The sequence below is a fragment of the Nycticebus coucang genome, chromosome 2, assembly GCF_027406575.1.
Source record: "Nycticebus coucang isolate mNycCou1 chromosome 2, mNycCou1.pri, whole genome shotgun sequence".
In the NCBI taxonomy this organism is placed as follows: Eukaryota; Metazoa; Chordata; class Mammalia; order Primates; family Lorisidae; genus Nycticebus; species Nycticebus coucang.
Window position 1 is genome coordinate 26,419,411 of NC_069781.1, and position 21,685 is coordinate 26,441,095.

At 38.8% G+C, this 21,685-nt stretch overlaps 1 protein-coding gene across 5 annotated transcripts in view; it reads left to right on the top strand.

The window, feature by feature from the left end:
* ECPAS (Ecm29 proteasome adaptor and scaffold) overlaps nt 1-21,685 on the top strand; it is a 161,563-nt gene that overhangs the window by 95,256 nt on the left and 44,622 nt on the right. For all 5 annotated transcript variants that reach the window (XM_053565955.1, XM_053565937.1, XM_053565964.1 and 2 more), the window contains 9 exons: nt 906-1,029; nt 2,207-2,287; nt 3,478-3,700; nt 4,318-4,409; nt 6,724-6,858; nt 7,714-7,876; nt 8,539-8,711; nt 10,315-10,416; nt 12,618-12,741. In XM_053565955.1, coding sequence (XP_053421930.1) covers nt 906-1,029; nt 2,207-2,287; nt 3,478-3,700; nt 4,318-4,409; nt 6,724-6,858; nt 7,714-7,876; nt 8,539-8,711; nt 10,315-10,416; nt 12,618-12,741 — 1,217 coding nt within the window. The remainder of the gene's footprint in view (nt 1-905; nt 1,030-2,206; nt 2,288-3,477; nt 3,701-4,317; nt 4,410-6,723; nt 6,859-7,713; nt 7,877-8,538; nt 8,712-10,314; nt 10,417-12,617; nt 12,742-21,685) is intronic.

A 21,685-nucleotide genomic window follows, 5' to 3' on the forward strand; every position in this document is an offset into this window, starting at 1 on the left:
TGATCACAGCATGCTGCAGCCTCTAACTCTGGCTGTAATCCATCCTCCTGCCTCAGTAGCTGGGACTACAGAGACATGCACTGTGTCCAGCTTGAGGCTTTATTTATTAATTCTTTTCCTGTTAGCTCTTTATCTGTTGTTAAAGAAAACTAGACATGATTCAGAGACAATTAAGGACTTACAAGGTCCTTTTATAGTATCTGAATAAGACTCTTGCTGAGGTCAATCTCTAAGGGGTCTGAAATTACTTTTGGTTTTACTTTTTAAAAATTAGTGCCATTTATCAGTTACCAATTGTGTAGGATTATAGCTGAATACATGAGCAGTGTAAGAGTTGGGGTGGAATACATAGACTACTGGACAGTCACTGACTTTTAAAGTATGTATGATAGTCGTTTATGATTTGCCTCTGGCAGGGTAAAGCACACATAGATATTTACATAATGAATTGTAATATCCAGTCTTTTTTTCTGTGGATAAAATTGAAAGGTATAAGCCAGATGACTCTCCAAACCTCATGAAATTTCCAAAAAGAAATAATTTCTTTAATGTATTTTATTAGCAGTATTCTAGATATCCAAGAATATATTTAAGACATTTTCTGGTCTGGTGTGTTGGCTCATGCCTATAATCCTAGGACTCTGGGAGGCTAAAATGGGTGGATCCCCTCAGCTCAGGAGTTTGAAACCAGCCTGAGTAAAAGTGAGACCCTGGCTCTACTAAAAATAGAAAAACTAGCTAGGCATCTTGGTGGGTGCTTATAGTCCTAGCTAAAAACATAAAAAAAAAAATTAAAAAAGGTATTTTCTCAGAATTCCAGCTGCCAGGTTCCTGTTCTTATTTTTCAGGTGATCATTCTTTAATTGGTAAAGTTTAAATTTTATTCTTATTTGTCTTTCCAAAAGGCGAGAAGAAGTTCATGGAGAAGCACAGCGAGTATTACGGTGTCTTCCTGGTCGAAGCAGAAAAGAAAGTGCTTCTGAGCAAATGCCTTCTTTCCCAGAAATGGTATATTATATCCAAGAAAAGGTAGGGTATTTAACTTCAGATGATTTGTGTGAATCATATAATGGACAATGAAAATAAACATCCATTTTTAAGTGAAAAAATGTAATCACTAAATGTTGAATTAGTAGAGTTTCTAGCAATGTTAATTTTTATAATAATAGGGTGGTAAGAAGTAAGAACTATAATTCTTAATGTAACTTATATGGTTTACCTAAATATGAATTACTTCTAATTTTTTTAATGATCAACATCTTGGCTGTGTTTAAAAATTTTGCCCTTAGTATGACATGCTTTAAAATTCATCTCTGAGCCAGGTGCAGTGGCTCATGTCTGTTATCCTGGCATTCTGGGAGGCCAAGGTGGGTAGATTGCCTGAGCTCATGAGGTTGAGACCAGCCTGATCAGAATGAGACCTCATCTCAAAAAAAAAAAATAGCCAGGCATTATGGTGAGTGCCTGTAGTCCCAGTTACGTGGGAGGCTGAGGCAAGAGAATCACTTGAGCCCAAGAGTTTGAGGTTGCTGTGAGCTGTGACACACGGCACTCTACCGAGGGCACCTACCACAAAGCCCTGTTAGTTTTTCTATTTTTAGCGGAGATGGGGTCTCGCTTTGCTGAGGCTGGTGAGGCAATCCACCTGCCTCAGCCTCCCAGAGTGCTAGGCGTGAGCCACCATGCCTGGCCTTTGTCTCATTTTTTACATTTAGTGTTTACTTGAAAATGTTCAAGAATACATCCATTCTGCCTTTCACCTCTGCTGGTGACCCTAGCTATTTGCTGGGTACGCACCTTAAAGGATTTGGAGGTCGGCATAGAGCAACCATGACTCTGTTTTCCATAGCAGTCATTTGTTGCTTGGGGGTTCTCTGAACAATTATTTTCCTTCTACTTACATTATTAATGAAAATAACTGGCATGCAGTGGCCTGGGGCGACCATGTCAGTAGATGTCTGGAATAGATTTTTTTTTAAAAAACAAGCCAATAAAAACATTGCGAGGTGGGGGTGGGGCAGAAAACTGTTATTTAGGATGTGAGGGACATTAAAAATCAGCATAATTAATAGGAAAATGTTTTGATTTGAAAACGACAGAAGCAAACTTTGGACATGTAGTTAGAAATACAGTTGTTTTAGTTGAGGCAGAGAGCACCTGCTCAGTTTTTTAGTAATTGTGTTTGTTTTGGGCTTTCTTAACTTAGGCTTCCCATCGAATGAAAACTCCAGTCAAATACATGACTGGGACCACTGTCCTTCCATTTAACCCGGCAGCCTTTGGAGAGGTAGAACTTTCATATATTTCTGTCTGCTTTTTGTAAAGGTTTTAAAAGATAATGCTGCATCCAAAGAGATGTCTGTCATTTTTTTGTGTTCTAGGTAAACCCACAATATAGTGTACTGTTCTTTACTGTGTTATTTAAAAAACTAAAGATTTGGTAATTGGTATTATTTTAGTTCATAGTAAAGACTGGAAATATATTTATCTCTGTGGGATTCTTTTTGTGATTACTATTGGGATTTTGCAGCAAGGTAGACTTGGATTTTAAAGCCAAAATATTGTTGAGGTTGTTTGGGTTACTTATTTAATAGTTTTGAAAGTTGGAGAAGATTAATTTATAACTTATTATATTTTTTAGATAATTTACTTGCACTGATTAACAAGAGATAATCTTGTTCAGAGTAAGAATATTCATGATGAGTTGCTGCCTGTCTTACTTTAGCTATCAAGGAACGAGCTTCCAGAGGACTCGTTCGTAGTCAGTTTATATCAGAGATTTTTTTTTGAGACAGAGTCTCACTATATCACCCTCAGTAGAGTGCTGTGGTGTCACAGCTCACAGCAACCTCAAACTCTTGGGCTTAAGTGATTCTCTTGTCTTAGCCTCCCAAGTAACTGGGACTACAGGCGCCCACCAAAACGCCCAGATATTTTTTGATTGTAGTTGTCATTGTTGTTTGGCAGGCCCGGGCTGGATTTGAACCCGCCTCCTCTGGTGTATGTGGCTGTGCCCTAGCCACTGAGCTACAGGCACCGAGCCTATATCAGACATTTTTATAGTGTCATATTCTCTAGTAGATGATTTGAACTCATTCTCTCAAATCCTTTTGTCAGTAGGTATTAAACAATTGGAATTATACAGGAATAGGCCATTTGCCCCAGACTTCTGCCTACTCACTTATATATGGCTTTTAAAAAGTAATGATTTTCATTGTAATTTTCAGAGTTTAAAAGTTAAGTTTGTATTTTAGCTCCATGAATGTCCATTAAAAGATACTCTTGGATTTGTAGAAGCTTGTTATGTAAGTTTTACTTCATTTAGTGAATATTCTGAGTCATATTTTCTGGTTTCCATGAGGACTGGAATATTTTGTGAAGTGGCGTGGGAGAATAAAAACTGTCAGTTTGAAGAGTGCTCTCCCACACTGACTTTTTGAGAAGCTCATCTTGAATTCCTCTTCCTTTTGCTTTTAGATAGTTTTGTACCTGCGCATGTGTCTAGCTCACAGTGCGGGGGTGGTGCCCACCTCTCAGAGTTTGGCAGATATGCAAGATCACGCCCCAGCCATTGGACGCTACATACGGACTTTAATGTCAGGCAGCCAGGTGACATCTTCATCATCTACTAAGAGTGGGGAAGCCAACCCTGTTCAGATTTACATCGGCCTGCTGCAGCAGCTCTTGGCAGGTGTTGGAGGTAGGAAGTTGCGATACCGAGGAAAGACATGAAAGCATTTAAGCAAAAATTTAATTTTAAATTCAGCTAAGAATTTATAGTGAAGTTACCCTTGTTTTACTTCTGTAAGTGAAAATTAGTCTTTGTTTCTTTTCTAAATGTATCCAATTCATTCTTAATATATTCTGTCTTCAGAAAGAAATGCTAACAATAGAAAGTACATTTTCACTTTGGAAGTGTGTGTGTGAAGAACAAGATACCCCTTTTTACAGATAACTAATTTCTAAATTTGCTGTCTTGAATTTAATACTTTATTTAGGTTATAAATAAAGTATTTGGGTCTTTTTTTTTTTTTTTTTGGTAGAACTGAGGAAATGTGTGCTAAAACAGTATTCTTGAAGGGGTGTTCAACCTTTTGGCTTCTCTGGACCACACTGGAAGAAAAAGTGTTTTGGGCCACATATGAAATACACAAACACTAATGAAAAATGATGAGCCAAAAAAAGGGCAAAAACGTCCTCACATAACCCACATGCAGCCCACAGGCTGCAGGTGGGACATCCCTGCAAGGGTTTTAGTGATTCCTGTATGTTCATTGCTTTTCTTGAGATTTAACGTGGTTCCGTGTTCTTATTTAGGCTTGCCAGTTATGTACTGTCTGTTAGAAGCCGTGTCGGTGTATCCAGAAAAACTGGCTACCAAATTTGTAGACAAAACAGAATGGATAAAGGTATGTCTTACGCATGTATATTTTTCTTTGAATCTGTATATTTCATACCTTAAGCCTCCGATTTCTTTTTCCTACCAATGTTCCTGTGGACCTTTTCTGCCCTTAAGTTATTTTGAGAACTCTCTCCTCTCCAGACATTTACTGGGAATCGTGTAGGTCAGTACATGTATATCTCATTGACCCATCTGGTTAGAGTGGGAGATGAATTCACAGTCATATGAGTAAAAAATAATTCTTTTTTTGTTTTGGAAGTTTTTGAAAAAAGTAAGTGATAGATTTGTATGGTTTAGATAAAAGATAAAAAATGTCTCCTCTCTACAACCATCTCCCACTTATCCAAATCTCCCCAACTTTTTGCCCTTCCCCCTCACCTCTGACAGACATGCAGAAGTTATCATTTCACTGATTTATGACATACCTTTTACAGTTTGCTTCTACATATACATGCAAAATAAATGCATTTAAAATTTTTCTCCCTTCCTTCTTTCACTTAACTGTAGAACTAGGAGCTATTCCTTTGTAACTATGGAGAGAGCCTCCTCTTTAACAGTTTCATTACTCTCCCTTGTATGAATGCACTGTGTCTGTATTGATGGTTACTAGGGTGCTTCCATTCTGTTGCAGTGGGTAATCCATCATTTTACGTATAGGTAAAGTATGCTTTTTAGGTGGACTTCCTAGAAGTGTGATTACTGAGTCAGAGGCACATGTGTTTTTGTAATTTTTTTTTTTTTTATTGAGACAGAGTCTCATTTTGTCACCCTCGGTAGAGTGCTTTGGCATCATAGCTCACAGCACCTTCAAACTCTTGGGCTCAAGCGATTCTCTAGCTGCCGCAATGCCTGCCTTTTTTTTTTGTTTAGCAGGCTTGGGCAGGGTTCGAACCCACCAGCCCTGGAGGGTGTCGCCACACCTTTCACGTGGGTGGTACCAGTTTACATTTCCAACTAGCCAAGTATGAGGTGATGTATCCCATGGTCACACCAAAAGAGTTGCCAGGTTTAGCAAATCAAAGTACAAGATACTTTGAATTAAATTTGAATTTCAAATAAACAGTGAATACTTTCATGAGTACAAGTATGGCCCGTTCAGTTTTGTGTACCTCTTGTGCTGCATAGTGTAGTTCATTTCAGAAAATGGGAGCTTGAATTATGGTAAAATGTACACATCTTATTTTTGAGTGTGAAGATACGACTTATGCAATTTACCAAGAGGTATGAGTTTTACACTTTTCTTGAAAATCTCATCGCATGAAATTGTTTCTACTTTAAAAATGCTTTTTATTGTTTATGAAAATTTGCTAATTTAAATATGATTTTGTAGTTTTTGAGCTTTGATCTTTTAGATCAGGGGTTGTCATATTATATTCCTAGGCCCAAATGTGGCGTGCCTCCTGTTTTTGTGTGTCCTGGAAGCTTAGAATGGTTTCTGTGTTTTTAAATGTTTGAAAAAACATCAAAAGACAAGTAGTGCTTTATGACATGTGAGAAGTATAGTGTCCACATTGTTTTATTGGAACATAGCGATACCCATTCTGCATATATTGTCCATTGTTGCTATTGCACTGCAGTGGCAGACTGGAGCCGTTGCAATAGAGATCAAATGGCTGCAATGCCTGTTTGGCTCTTTACAGAAAAAATCACTAGTCTCTGTTTTATTTAGATCATCAGTCTTCGCTACTGTGTAACTTTAAGTGAAAATATACCTAAGATTTTGGTATTTAATTCAGCTTTCATTTTGTTTAGAAATAATAGCTTATATTTTTCCTTATGGATGCCATATAGATCAAACATTATAATGTGTAATTCTTTTTTTTTTTTTGGCCGGGGCCAGGTTTGAACCTGCCACCTCCAGTATATGGGGCCGGCGCCCTACTCCTCTGAGCCACAGGCGCTGCCCTATAATGTATAATTCTTTAATAAAAAAAAAAAAAAAAAATTTTTTTTTTTTTTTTTTGACAGAGTCTCATTCTGTTCTCCTGGGTAGAGTCCTGTGGCATCACAGCTCACAGCAACCTCAAACTCTTGGGCTTGAGTGATCCTCCTGCCTCAGCCTCCTGAGTAGCTGGGACTACAGGCCACCATGATGCCTGGCTAGTTTTTCTGTTTTCTTAATTTTTATTTTTTTAGCACAGATGGGGTCTTGCTCTTGCTCAGGCTGGTCTCAAACTTCTGAGTTCAAGCTATCCAGAGTGCCAGGATTACAGGTGTAAGCTACAGTGCCTAGTCATGTTCTTTTAATTTTAAATGTTAGATACTGTCAACAGGAAGACGGTTATATGTCATGTATGTGTTTATTTTTCTTTACCACTCAGAGTCTGATGAACAGCAGTAAAGAAGAAATGCGTGAACTGGCAGCATTGTTTTATTCTGTGGTGGTGTCAACAGTGTCGGGAAATGAGTTGAAGTCAATGATAGAACAACTTATAAAGACTACAAAAGATAATCATGTATGTTACTAGTTTTGTCTTCATTTTTTTTGTGAAAGATAGGGTTATACAAGGGAATTTAGCCTAGTTTTAGTTTTTATGTTCTCATTTGTAAAATGAATTTGTCAGTTTCTTGCTTTTATGGATGTAAAGATTAAATGGAGAGGGTAATACATTGACTCAGTTCATCTAACAAATCCGAGTGCTGTGCCCCAGCGCCGTTTTAGGGGTAGGGATGTGTGTGGCACTAGTGCTACGTGGCATCAGAGCCTGTAGCCACAGCTCCCTGAACATGCCCGATCCCGCCAGGGAGGGCCGGGCCTGCTTAGCCCTGACCGGTGAAATATGTTCTCCTTTTTTCTTCCACATCTACTACTGCTTACCATTGTGCCTGTGAAAAAACAAACTTTACTTTCAGTTTATTAGTTTATTAGCTACCCTGTGTTTAGAGGTTTTTGCAGTTAGAAAATAGGATCTGTTCATTGTGTTTTATTGGCTGTAGGGAGAAATTGTGCTTGAAAATTATATACTGTAGTTAGGTAAGTGCTGTAAGCTAGAAGAAAGGGTGGGTGCTGTGAGAGCATGTAAGAGTGTCCTCACCCAGGGCGGAAGTGGGCGTGGGGTTAGGGAATGTCAATCTTAAAATGAATCAAGACTCAGTTTAACTTCTCAAAATTCTCTGTGTTAGAAACTCAGGGTTTCCATTGTTTCTTAAGCTTGGTTCATTGTCATCCAGTGGAAACTCAGGTGCTCACTTTATTTTTAGGCTTTATGTTTTATTGGAGAGGCGATTCTAATAAACACACAGTTATTTCAGTCTATTCTGTGCACCTGAGAAACAGCCAGAGACACATGCTATTGTGTTGTTATATTTAGAGCCCAGAGATACAGCATGGATCCCTGCTTGCATTGGGATTCACAGTGGGAAGGTATTTGGCTAAAAAGAAAATGAGAATTGTGGAGCAGCAAGACCTGGAGAGAAATGCTGATTTCCTACCTGAACAAGAGGAACTCATCCAGAGGGCCACAGAAACAATAGGTAATTAATTTCTTTATGCTAACTTGGCTATTGCAATTTTGAATTATGTTAAGTTTTAATATGGCATTTTAATTTCTTTTTACACCATTGCATTTTAAAGCACACTGTTTTTCCACAAAAACTTAGTTGATGCTGAATAAACTCTTATTTTTTTCTGTATATTTTTTTCTACGTGCTTTCTTTTTTTTTTTTTTTTTTTTTTTTGTAGAGACAGAGTCTCACTTTATGGCCCTCGGTAGAGTGCCGTGGCCGCACACAGCTCACAGCAACCTCTAACTCCTGGGCTTAAGCGATTCTCTTGCCTCAGCCTCCCGAGTAGCTGGGACTACAGGCGTCCACCACAACGCCCGGCTATTTTTTGGTTGCAGTTTGGCCGGGGCCGGGTTTGAACCCGCCACCCTCGGTATATGGGGCCAGCACCTTACCGACTGAGCCACAGGCGCCGCCCTTTTCTACGTGCTTTCACATAGCAGGAATGATTCTGTTATACTGCTCTCTTGCATGGTGTCTCTTAACTGGATAAATGTTAACAAATTGTCAGCTGAAGATATTGTACACTCTTTAATTATGCTTTCTTTAAAAAAATCTCGAGTACATTGCTGGTTGCTTTGGATCCCAGGGATAGTTGTATATTATTCTGTTTCATTTAAATGTGCTTACAGGCTCATTTTTGGATAGTACATCTCCCCTCCTGGCAATTGCTGCCTGTACAGCCCTGGGTGAAATTGGAAGAAATGGTCCTCTCCCAATCCCAAGTGAGGGATCTGGCTTTTCCAAATTGCATCTGGTAGAAAGTTTACTAAATAGAATACCTTCCAGTAAAGAAACAAATAAGGCAAGTTTTTTTTCTTTCTTCCTTTCTGGATTTCTGTCTTTCTGTTCATAAATGAGCAAAACCAAATTATAATGAGGATAGATGGCATTGCAATAGAAGGAAGGATTTAATGGCAAAAGTGATTACATTAAAGAGCAGTGGTTCTCAACCTTCCTAATGCTGCGACCCTTTAATACAGTTCCTGTTGGTCGTGACCCACAGGTTGAGAACTGCTGTTATAGAGGAATATCTAAATGTTTACTTTTGAGTTAGGGATGGTTTCTGTGCAACCTTTATGTGTACATCTTTTGAACCAGTTATTCTAGTTTAGGCCTTTATTAAGATCTGAGTGAAGTATTAAGTTCATCAGGAAGTCTTTTTTGTCATGTAAATGGTGAGTTACTAGTTTTACTTTTTTTTGTAATTTTAGACCAAATCTAAACCATAACCTCCTAAAACTAGTTGACTTTTAATAAATATAGGAATCAGCAGTGTGCATAATCTGAGGGAGAAGATATTTATATTCTTTATTTTTACTTAAATATTTTCATAGATTTTAAAATATATTTGTTGTGATAAAAAGCACCTTAATGTTGAGGTATATGGTGATTTAATGAGCGGAAGTTTCAGTATACTACAAGTTTAATCAACATGATAATCTTACTCTTGCTCTAGCAGCTGTTTAAAACTTTTTGAGAAGATCACACAGTGTAGTTTTTAGTAGTTATTCTTAACTAATCTTTGCCAATCATTGGCAAGCAATAATGTGCCAGGGAGTATATTAAGTACTTTTCGTGCATTAATTAATTGAATCTTCAGGAAGAACTAGTGAAGTAGGCACAGTTGTCATCTCTGTATGAGATAACACTAAGAAACAGAGTCACAAAATGGTGAAGAAACTTGCCTAAGGTCACACAACTGTAAAGGCTCCTGCAAGGGTCGAGATGTTACTGGGCCCTAGCTCCTCAGTTGCAAAGTTCAGCCTAGATACAGGCTTTTTTCTCTGTTCTTTGCAGCTGTGGATTCTCAGTGGATTCAGTTTTATTTTTATTTTATTTTATTTGTTGAGACAGTCTCACTATGTTGCCCTTGGTAGAGTGCTGTGGTGTCACCGCTCACAGCAATCTCAAACTCTTGGGCTTAAGCGATTCTGGTTTTTTTTGAGATAGAGCCTCAAGCTATTTCCCTGGGTAGAGTGCTGTGGTGTTACAGCTCACAGTAACCTCCAACTCCTGGGCTTAGCTCTTGAGCTACAGGCGCCACCATTAAGTGATTCTTTTGCCTCAGCCTCCCAAGTAGCTGGGACTTCAGGCACCTGCCACAATGCCTGGCTGTTTTTTGTTGCAGTTGTCATTGTTATTTAGCAGGCCCAGGCCACGTTCGAACCTGCCAGGCTGGCGCTGTAATAACCACTGTGCTACGGCATTGAGCCAGTGGATTCAGTTTTATGTATTTTTGCCTCCAGTGGCTTATAGACATACTCCTGTGAAATCGGATGTTTTTATGAAAGCTTAGGCATTGGTCCATTAGAATGCTCCTCCCTGTCTTCTCATTTTGGAAACACTCTTCTGGGGTAAAGTTGTTATATATTTTGCTTAAAAGAAAAAATTCTGTATTCCTCCAGATGAAAGAACGAGCAATCCAAACACTGGGGTATTTTCCAGTTGGGGATGGAAATTTTCCTCACCAGAAACTCCTCTTGCAAGGTCTGATGGATTCTGTGGAGGTATTTATATTGCTACCTGATTGTTAGTTATTCAAGCAAAAGGCATTTTTAGGCTCAGTTTTGTGTGCTGTTGGATTTTTAAAATTAAACTTCTATTGATTTATTCATTCACCACAAACTTAATTTTGAGTGCTAACTTAGGGCTTATCACTGTGTTAGGCATAGTGTTGACTAAATCTTCTATGAAGGAAAGACTTTTTTTTATAACTTTTGAGTAAAGCACAGTGTTGTAGGGCTGGAAAGGGAACCTATCCCATCAGCCAGATGTGGGGAGTGGGTGCTGGTATACCAGTTGCTCTGTCCTCTAGATACCCAGTGTAGTGGAGAAGTAGGCAAATGCTGATGTGCTGTGCTACGTGTGTCGGCCCAGCCCGGTCTGGCTTTGATTCTTGACCTAAGCTCATATTGTTGTGTATTAGCCTTTTTGGCCCTCTCTGCATTGAGCTTTTGAAAGCCCCATACTTACTTCTTGTATTGTTGCTGGGTTCTTTGAGAAGCCTTCTAGACCCATCAAACTACAGTAGATCTTTCAGTTATTTCTGCTATCATGACTCTTCATTATTTTTCACAACATTTGTCAATTTCCAATTGTCTACAAGATTGAGGGCAGTTTTTTAGCCCATTGTTATAAAACAAGTGCCTAGCAGTGTGATTGGTAATGGTAGGACCTCAGTAAATGTTGGTAGAATACATGGCTGAATGGAGGGTCATCTGCGGGGAAGGCAGTAGGATTACAAAGGAGGGTGTGTTTCTGCCAGGGAGAGTTGTGCAGGTTATTTATTTATTTATTTTTTTATTAAATCATAACTGTATACATTGATATGATCATGGGGCATCATACATTCGCTTCATAGACCATTTGACACATTTTTATCACAGTGGTTAACATAGCCTTTCCAGCGTTATCTCAGTTACTGTGCCAAAACCTTTACATTCTACATCTACCAAGTTTTGCAAATACCCCTGTAAGATGCACCACAGGTGTGATCCCACCGATCCCCCTCCCTCTACCCACCACCCCCTTTCCCACTTCCCCCTATTGTTAGGTTGTAACTGGGTTATAGCTTTCATGTGAGAGCCCCAAATTAGTTTCATAGTAGGGCTGAGTACATTGGGTACTTTTTCTTCCATTCTTGAGATACTTTACTACGAAGAATATGTTCCAGCTCCATCCATGTAAACATGAAAGAGGTAAAGTCTCCATCTTTCTTTAAGGCTGCATAGTATTCCATGGTGTACATGTACCACAATTTATTAATCCATTCGTGGATCGATGGGCACTTGGGCTTTTTCCATGACTTAGCTATTATGAATTGGGCTGCAATAAATATTCTGGTACAAATATCTTTGTTATGTTGTGATTTTTGGTCTTCTGGGTATATGCCCAGCAGAGGAATTACAGGATTGAATGGCAGATCTATTTTTAGATCTCTGAGTGTTCTCCATATCTCTTTCCAAAAGGAATGTATTAATTTGCATTCCCACCAGCAGTGCAGAAGTGTTCCCTTTTCTCCGCATCCATGCCAACATCTCTGGTCTTGAGATTTTGTGATATAGGCTAGTCTCAGTGGAGTTAGATGATATCTCAAAGTAGTTTTGATTTGCATTTCTCTGATGATTAAAGATGATGAGCATTTTTTCATATGTCTGAAGGCCTTGCGCCTGTCTTCTTCAGAGAAGTTTCTCTTCAAATCCCTTGCCCAGCCTGCGATGGGATCCCTTGTTTTTTTCTTGCTGATGCGTTTGAGTTCTCTGTGGATTCTGGTTATTAAACCTTTGTCAGAGATATACCCTTGTGCAGGTTTTTTAAAGGAAAGTTTGTTGCTAAGCCTTAAAGGATGGGGAAGGAGGTGAGAGGAGAGTTGAGGCTGCAGCTGAGGCAACTGAGAGCAAGAGCTGATTGTAGAATTCAGGCCTCTGGATCTATAATTCAGTATTTTTAAAATGGAAGAAACACTCATAAACAGTCTTGGTGATTCTCTCCTGAGGATGAGGATAGCACAGACTTGGTAAAAGATCTTCAGGTCATCCTTACAGTCTCCATTCCCTCACCCTACTCCACTTTTGAACATCTTCTCTGAAAGCAAGTTGGGCAAAAGAGTGAAAGCAAAGTGTGCTCAGAGACAAACTATTAGGATATAGAAATGGATGTTTGGGGGAAATGTTTTTCTCATTTGTGGTTTTTGCTTCCTTTGCTGCAGGCCAAGCAGATAGAACTTCAGTTCACCATCGGCGAAGCCATTACCAGTGCTGCAATAGGGACCAGCTCTGTGGCTGCCCGGGATGCCTGGCTAGTGACTGAAGAAGAGTACACTCCTCTTGCTGGTACCAGATATTTGGCTAATTGATTTATAATTGTCAAGTAACCCTTTTCTCTTCTCTTTATTGGATTTGAAGGGAAAAAAAGTCCTCTTTTTCAAATATTTACATCTATCCTACCAATTTAGCTCAGTCTAGAGAAATAGTTGACTAAAAAAAGAGTGCATGTGAAATTAATGAGAACTTTCCTGGTCCTTTGGCAAGCAAGCCAGAGTTAGCTTTAGATTATCTTCAAACTTGTGCTCTCTTCTTTTCTTTTCTTTCTTTCTTTTTTATTTTTTTGAGACAGAGTTTTATTTTGTTACCCTCGGTAGAGTAGTGCCTAGGCCTGATTGCTCACAGCAACCTCAACCTTTTGGGCTCAAGCAATTCTCTTGCCTCAGCCTCCCAAGTAGCTGGGACTACAGGCGCCTGCCGCAACGCCTGGCTATTTTTAGAGACGAGGTCTTGCTCTGGCTCAGGCTGGTCTCAAACCTGAGAGCTCAGGCAATCCACTTGCCTGGGCCTCCTAGAGTGCTAGGATTACAGGCATGAGCCACATGCCCGGCCTAGCCTGTGCTCTTTTCATGAGGATTGTGGTAGTTAGCCAGTTTCAGAACTGAACTATAGCAGTTTCCGAGTGTATGGTCCCTAATCCTTTACTATATAGTTAAGCTTCGTTGCCTTCTGTCAGTGCTCCAGATGCAAAAGAGTATGTGGTTTCTGGTTTCTGACTGTATGTTACAGATGGAGTGATTTCAAATATGCTGTGATTTATTTGAATTTGGCAGTGAAAATATATTTCAGCAATTGAACCAGAATTTAAAAAAATCTTTAAAACGAAAGGAAAAACATCCAAGTTTTTATATTGTATCTTCTCAGTTGAAGAAATAAGAAGTTAGTGTTCTTACGGTATCAATTCTGTTGTGAATTGTATTCCATCATTAGCTATTGGACTTAGTGTTATAATTAATATTTCACTCTGCAGTTACTTGTTCACCTATTATTTAATTAACCACCATCGAGAGGAAGTAGAAAAACCCGCTTTTACTTGCATTCTTATTAGGAGAACTATGGACTGATGAAAGCTGAGTTAGAATCAGTTCTTTGAGCCTTTCCTTTGAACACATGTGAAGCAAGGCAAGAAGAAATTTGTATAGAAGGAAGAAGATTCTCAGGCAGGGTATTGCTGACAAGAGACAACCAGACATGAAGTAGAAACTGTCAGGTTGCACGTGAGGGGTGATAATGGAAGCTCGATGCCATGGGACCGCTCACACAGAGGAATGGATTTGCGATGAGGGTTGTGTTTCTGAGTCTGTGGTTTACATAGTGCCTTACACAAATAAAGGTTTATAGAGGGGTATCTATGTCAGTCTTCATATTTCTGGACTTTGCTGTGTCCTCAAGTCTTCTTGGAAGATTAGATCTTATGTGCTTTTTTATTCATTCAGGTGAATCTCATATTGTCCATTAAATGTCGAGGTCCTCCTATTTTTGTCTGTTTAGGGAAAGGAAAACAAAATACTGTGAAGACGTAGTGATGCTGAGTGTTTGGCCTGCACTTTGATCGTGTGTGCTGTGTGCATCTTTCTCATCCAAGCACTCCTCAACCTTTTGAATGTTATTAGAGAAGTTAGTTAGGGCCTGAATCTTAGGCATTTTCTTATCTCTAGCATGTGACACCTGGCACACTCTGGGATCTAACAAGGGCTTGTTAACTTGGTAATTGTAGGCACCCAGATAGCAGAATTGCAGGTGGCTAGAATTATGGTTACTCTGGTTCTCAGAGTTAGGAGATTAGTGAGGAGCTGTGTAGGGTGAGGGGTGGAGTGGACTGAGTCATATCCTTCTAATAAGTCAGTTAAGATGTGAGGGTTGAGAAGTGATGTTGGACTTAGCAAGAGGAAGGTAATTGGGTGACTTCTTTGAGTAATTTCTATGGAGAAAAAAGTTAAAAGCTGGAGTGGGCTCAAAAAAATTAAGAGAGAAAAGTTTGACCATGAGTACAGATGACTATGGAAGGACTTAAATGTAAAGCAATGCTTTTAACTGGAGGAGTGAGTTTATTTATTTATTTATTTATTTATTGTTGGGGATTCATTGAGGGTACAATAAGCCAGGTTACACCGATTGCGTTTGTTAGATAAAGTCCCTCTTACAATCCTGTCTTGCCCCCAAAAGGTGTGGCACACACCAAGGCCCCACTCCCTCCCTCCTTCCCTCTCTCTGCTCTTCCTTTCCTCACTCCTCCCTCCTTCTTTCTCTCTCTGCTCTCCCCTTCCCCCACCCCCACTGTGACCTTAATTGTCATTAATTGTCCTCATATCAAAATTGAGTACATAGGATTCATGCTTCTCCATTTTTTTTTTCTTTTTTTATTAAATCATAGCTGTGTACATTGATATGATCATGGGGCATCATTCACTAGCTTCACAGACCGTTTACCAAGTTATGCTTCTCCATTCTTGTGATGCTTTACTAAGAATAATGTATTCCACTTCCATCCAGGTTAATATAAAGGATGTAAAGTCTCCATTTTTTTTAATGGCTGAATAGTATTCCGTGGTGTACATATACCACAGCTTGTTAATCCATTCCTGGGTTGGTGGGCATTTAGGCTGATTCCACATTTTGGCGATTGTAAATTGAGCTGCAATAAACAGTCTAGTACAAGTGTCCTTATGATAAAAGGATTTTTTTCCTTCTGGGTAGATGCCCAGTAATGGGATTGCAGGATCAAATGGGAGGTCTAGGCTTGAGTGCTTTGAGGTTTCTCCATACTTCCTTCCAGAAAGGTTGTACTAGTTTGCAGTCCCACCAGCAGTGTAACACTGTTCCCTTCTCTCCACATCCACTCCAGCAACTGAAGTTTTGAGATTTTGTGATGTGGGCCACTCTCACTGGGTTTAGATGGTATCTCAGGGTGTTTTTGATTTGCATTTCTCTAATATATAGGGATAAAGAACATTTTTTCATATGTTTGTTAGCCATTCGTCTGTCTTCTTTAGAGAAGGTTCTATTCATGTCTCTAGCCCATTGATATTTGGAATTGTTGGCTTTTTTCATGTGGATTAATTTGAGTTCTCTATAGACCCTACTTATCAAGCTTTTGTCTGATTCAAAATATGCAAATATCCTTTCCCATTGTGTAAGTTGTCTCTTTGCTTTGGTTGTTGTCTCCTTGGCTGTACAGAAGCTTTTCAGTTTAATGAAGTCCCATTTGTTTATTTTTGTTGTTGTTGCAATTGCCATGGCAGTCTTCTTCATGAAGTCTTTCCCTAGGCCAAGATCTTCCAGTGTTTTTCCTATGCTTTCTTTGAGGATTTTTATTGTTTCATGCCTTAAATTTAAGTCCCTTATCCATCTTGACTCAATTTTTGTGAGCGGGGAAAGGTGTAGTTCCAGTTTCAGTCTTTTACATGTGGATATCCAGTTCTCCCAACACCATTTATTGAATAGGGAGTCTTTCCCCCAAGGTATGTTCTTGTTTGGTTTATCAAAGATTAGGTGATTGGAAGATGTTAGTTTCATTTCCTGGTTTTCTATTCGATTCCAAGTGTCTATGTCTCTGTTTTTGTGCCAGTACCATGCTGTCTTGACCACTATGGCTTTGTAGTACAGCCTAAAATCTGGTATGCTGATGCCCCCAGCTTTACTTTTATTACTAAGAACTGCCTTAGGTATACGGGGCTTTTTCTGGTTCCATACAAAGTGCAGAATCATTTTTTCCAAAATTTGAAAGTATGATTTTGGTATTTTTTTTTTTTTTTTTTTTTTTTTTTTTACTGTTGGGGACTCATTGAGGGTACAATAAGCCAGTTACACTGATTGCAATTGTTAGGTAAAGTCCCTCTTGCAATCATGTCTTGCCCCCATAAAGTGTGACACACACTAAGGCCCCACCCTCCTCCCTCCATCCCTCTTTCTGCTCCCCCCCCCATAACCTTAATTGTCATTAATTGTCCTCATATCAAGATTGAGTACATAGGATTCATGCTTCTCCATTCTTGTGATGCTTTACTAAGAATAATGTCTTCCACTTCCATCCAGGTTAATACGAAGGATGTAAAGTCTCCATTTTTTTTAAAGGCTGAATAGTATTCCATGGTATACATATACCACAGCTTGTTAATCCATTCCTGGGTTGGTGGGCATTTAGGCTGATTCCACATTTTGGCAGTGGTAAATTGAGCTGCAATAAACAGTCTAGTACAAGTGTCCTTATGATAAAAGGATTTTTTTCCTTCTGGGTAGATGCCCAGTAATGGGATTGCAGGATCGAATGGGAGGTCTAGGTTGAGTGCTTTGAGGTTTCTCCATACTTCCTTCCAGAAAGGTTGTACTAGTTTGCAGTCCCACCAGCAGTGTAAAAGTGTTCCCTTCTCTCCACATCCACGCCAGCATCTGCAGTTTTGAGATTTTGTGATGTGGGCCATTCTCACTGGGGTTAGATGATATCTCAGGGTGGTTTTGATTTGCATTTCTCTAATATATAGAGAGGATGAACATTTTTTCATGTGTTTGTTAGCCATTCGTCTGTCATCTTTAGAGAAAGTTCTATTCATGTCTCTTGCCCATTGATATAAGGGATTGTTGGCTTTTTTCATGTGGATTAATTTGAGTTCTCTATAGATCCTGGTTATCAAGCTTTTGTCTGATTGAAAATATGCAAATATCCTTTCCCATTGTGTAGGTTGTCTCTTTGCTTTGGTTATTGTGTCCTTAGCTGTACAGAAGCTTTTCAGTTTAATGAAGTCCCATTTGTTTATTTTTGTTGTTGTTGCAATTGCCATGGCAGTCTTCTTCATGAAGTCTTCCCCCAGGCCAATATCTTCCAGTGTTTTTCCTATGCTTTCTTTGAGGATTTTTATTGTTTCATGCCTTAAATTTAAGTCCTTTATCCATCTTGACTCAATTTTTGTGAGTGGGGAAAGGTGTGGGTCCAGTTTCAGTCTTTTACATGTAGACATCCAGTTCTCCCAACACCATTTATTGAATAGGGAGTCTTTCCCCCAAGGTAAGTTCTTGTTTGGTTTATCAAAGATTAGGTGGTTGTAAGATGTTAGTTTCATTTCTTGGTGTTCAATTCGATTCCAAGTGTCTATGTCTCTGTTTTTGTGCCAGTACCATGCTGTCTTGAGCACTATGGCTTTGTAGTACAGACTAAAATCTGGTATGCTGATGCCCCCAGCTTTATTTTTGTTACTAAGAACTGCCTTAGCTATACGGGGTTTTTTCCGGTTCCATACAAAACGCAGAATCATTTTTTCCAAATCTTGAAAGTACGATGTAGGTACTTTGATTGGAATGGCATTGAATAGGTAGATTGCTTTGGGAAGTGTAGACATTTTAACAATGTTGATTCTTCCCATCCATGAGCATGGTATATTCTTCCATTTGTTAATATCCTCTGCTATTTCCTTTCTGAGGATTTCATAATTTTCTTTATAGAGGTCCTTCACCTCCTTCGTTAGATATATTCTTAGGTATTTGATTTTCTTTGAAACTATGGTGAAGGGAGTTGTGTCCTTAATTAGCTTCTCATCTTGACTGTTAATTGGCGTATACAAAGGCTACTGACTTGTGGACATTGATTTTATATCCTGAAACATTACTATATTTTTTGATGACTTCCAGGAGTCTTGTGGTTGAGTCTTTGGGATTCTCTAAGTATAAGATCATGTCGTCAGCAAAGAGGGAGAGTTTGACCTCCTCTGCTCCCATTTGGATGCCCTTTATTTCCTTGTCTTGCCTAATTGTATTGGCTAGAACTTCCAGCACTACGTTGAATAGTAAAGGTGACAGAGGACAACCTTGTCTGGTTCCAGTTCTAAGAGGAAAAGCTTTCAGTTTTACTCCAGTAAAATATTAGCTGCGGGTTTGTCATACATAGCTTCAATCAGTTTTAGAAATGTGCCACCTATGCCTATACTCTTCAGTGTTCTAATTAGAAAAGGATGCTGGATTTTATCGAATGCTTTTTCTGCATCTATTGAGAGGATCATATGATCTTTATTTTTGCCTCTGTTAATGCAGTGGATAATGTTTATGGACTTGCGTATGTTAAAGCAGCCTTTCATCCCTGGGATGAAACCTACTTAATCATGATGTATGACTTTTTTGATGATAAGCTGTAATCTATTGGCTAGGATTTTGTTGAAAATTTTTACGTCTATATTCATGAGTGAAATTGGTCTGAAATTCTCCTTTTTGGTTGGGTCTTTTCCTGGTTTTGGTATCAGGGTGATGTTTGCTTCATAGAACGTGTTGGGGAAGATTCTTTCCTCCTCAGTTTTTTGGAATAATTTCTGCAGTATAGGAATAAGCTCTTCCTTGAAGGTTTGATAGAATTCTGGTGTGAAGCCATCTGTACCAGGGCATTTTTTGGTTGGAAGCTTTTTAATTTTTTCTTTGATCTCAGTGCTTGAAATTGGTCTGTTCAGGAGCTCTATTTCTTCCTGGCTGAGTCTAGGGAGAGGGTGTGATTCCAAATATTGATCCATTTCTTTCACATTGCCAAATTTCTGGGCATAGAGTTTCTGGTAGTATTCAGAGATGATCTCTTGTATCTCTGTGGGATCAGTTGTTATTTCCCCTTTATCATTTCTGATTGAGGTTACTAGATATTTTACTTTTCTATTTCTAGTTAGTCTGGCCAATGGTTTATCTATTTTATTTTTTCAAAAAACCAACTCCTTGTTTCATTAATTTTCTGAATGATTCTTTTGTTTTCAATTTCATTGATCTCTGATTTGATTTTGGATATTTCTTTTCTTCTGCTGGGTTTAGGCTTAGATTGTTCTTCTTTTTCCAATTCCATAAGATGGCTTGTGAGTTTGTTGATGTGCTCTCTTTCTGTTTTTCGAATGTAGGCATCTAAAGTGATAAATTTTCCTCTGAAAACTGCTTTTGCAGTATCCCATAGGTTTTGGTAGCTTGTGTCTTCATTGTTGTTATCCTCAAGGAAGTTAATGATTTCCTGTTTTATTTCTTCCTGCCCTCACCTGTCATTCAACAAAGTTGTTTTATTTTCATGCCTTTGTGTGGGGTCCACCTTTAGTGCCTTATGGTCTGAGAAGATACAAGGTAAAATTTCAATTCTTTTTATTCTGTTGATATTTGTTTTGTGTCCCAGGATATGATCAATTTTGGAGAATGTTTTGTGGGGTGATGAGAAGAATGTATATTCTTTATCTTTGGGATGGAATGTTCTATATGCGTCTATCAAGCACAGTCGTTCTAGGGTCTCATTTAAATGTCTTATATCTTTGTTTAATTTCTGTTTAGAGGATCTGTCCAGCTCTGTAAGAGGAGTGTTAAAGTCCCCTGTCATTATGGTATTATCAGATATCATATTGCTCAGACTGAGTAAGGTCTGTTTCAAGAATCTGGGAGCATTTAAATTGGGTGCATAAATATTTAGAATTGAAATGTCTTCTTGTTGTTTTTTTCCCTTGACCAATATAAAGTGACCATCTTTGTTTTTTTTTTGACTGTAGTTGCTTTAAATCCACATGTATCTGAAAATAAGATTGCAACTCCTCTTTTCTTCTGAATTCCATTTGCCTGAAAAATTGTCTTCCAACCCTTGACTCGGAGTTTTAATTTGTCTTTTGAAGCTAGGTGTGTTTCTTGCAAACAGCAAATGGATGGCTTGTGTTTTTTAATCCAGTCAGCCAATCTATGTCTCTTCAGTGGGGAATTCAAGCCATTAACATTTATTGAGATAATTGATAAGTGTCGTAGTGTTCTATTCATCTTATTATGTGAGAGTCAGTTGCTTTGTTTTATCTTTTGCATCAGTGTGGAAGTTAGGTTCTGACCTTTAATTTCTGAGTTCTTACTTTGCTGCTGATCTATTATGGTGGTCAGTGTGTAGAACAGGTTGAAGTATTTACTGTAGAGCTGGTTTTGTTGTGGCAAATTTCCTTAATGTTTGTTTATCCATAAATTATTTGATTTCTTCGTCAATTTTAAAGGTTAGCTTAGCAGGGTATAGAATTTTGGGCTGGAAATTGTTCTGTTTAAGTAGATTAAAGGTAGATGACCATTGTCTTCTTGCTTGGAAAGTTTCATTAGAGAAGTCTGCGGTCACTGTGATGGATTTGCCCCTGTAGGTCAACTGGTGCTTACTCCCGGCAGCTTGCAGAATCTTTTCTTTTGTCTTGACTTTGGACAGGCTCATCAGAATGTGTCTTGAGAAGCTCGGTTAGAGTTGAGGCATCCTGGGGTCGGATATCCCTCTGAAAGCAGTGTGTCAGAATCTTTGGTGATGTTTGGGAAATTTTCTTTTATAATATTCTCTAGTATGGCTTCCATTCCTCTGGGGCATTCTTCTTCCCCTTCTAGAATTCCTATAACTCGTATGTCGGAACGCTTCATAAAGTCCCATAATTCTGACAGTGAACGTTCTGCTTTCTTTCTCTTCTTTTCTGCCTCTTTTAGTATCTGAGTTATCTCAAGAACTTTGTCTTCTACCTCTGAAATTCTTTCTTCTGCATCGTCTAACCTGTTGCTGATACTTTCCATTGCATCTTTAAGTTCCCTAATTGACTGCTTCAGTTCCTTCAGCTCTGCTATATCCTTTTTATTTTCTTCATATCGTTCATCTCTTATTTGATTCCGTTTTTGGATTTCCTTTTGGTTGTTTTCCACTTTATTAGCAGTTTCCTTTATTGTTTCCATCATTTCTTTCATTGTTTTCATCATGTGTATTCTAAATTCCCTTTCTGTCATTCCTAACATTTCTTTATAGGTGGAATCCTCTGCAGTAGCTACCTCATGGTGCCTTGGCGGGGTTGTTCTGGACTGGTTCTTCATGTTGCCTGGAATTTTCTGCTGATTCTTCGTCATGAGTGATTTGTTTTATCTCTTTCCTTGCCCTAATTTTCCTTTCACTTCCTCTTGCTCTTTTAAGTTCCCCTGCCTGTGGATTAAGGTTTCGATGAGTCCTTCTAGTATAGGACCA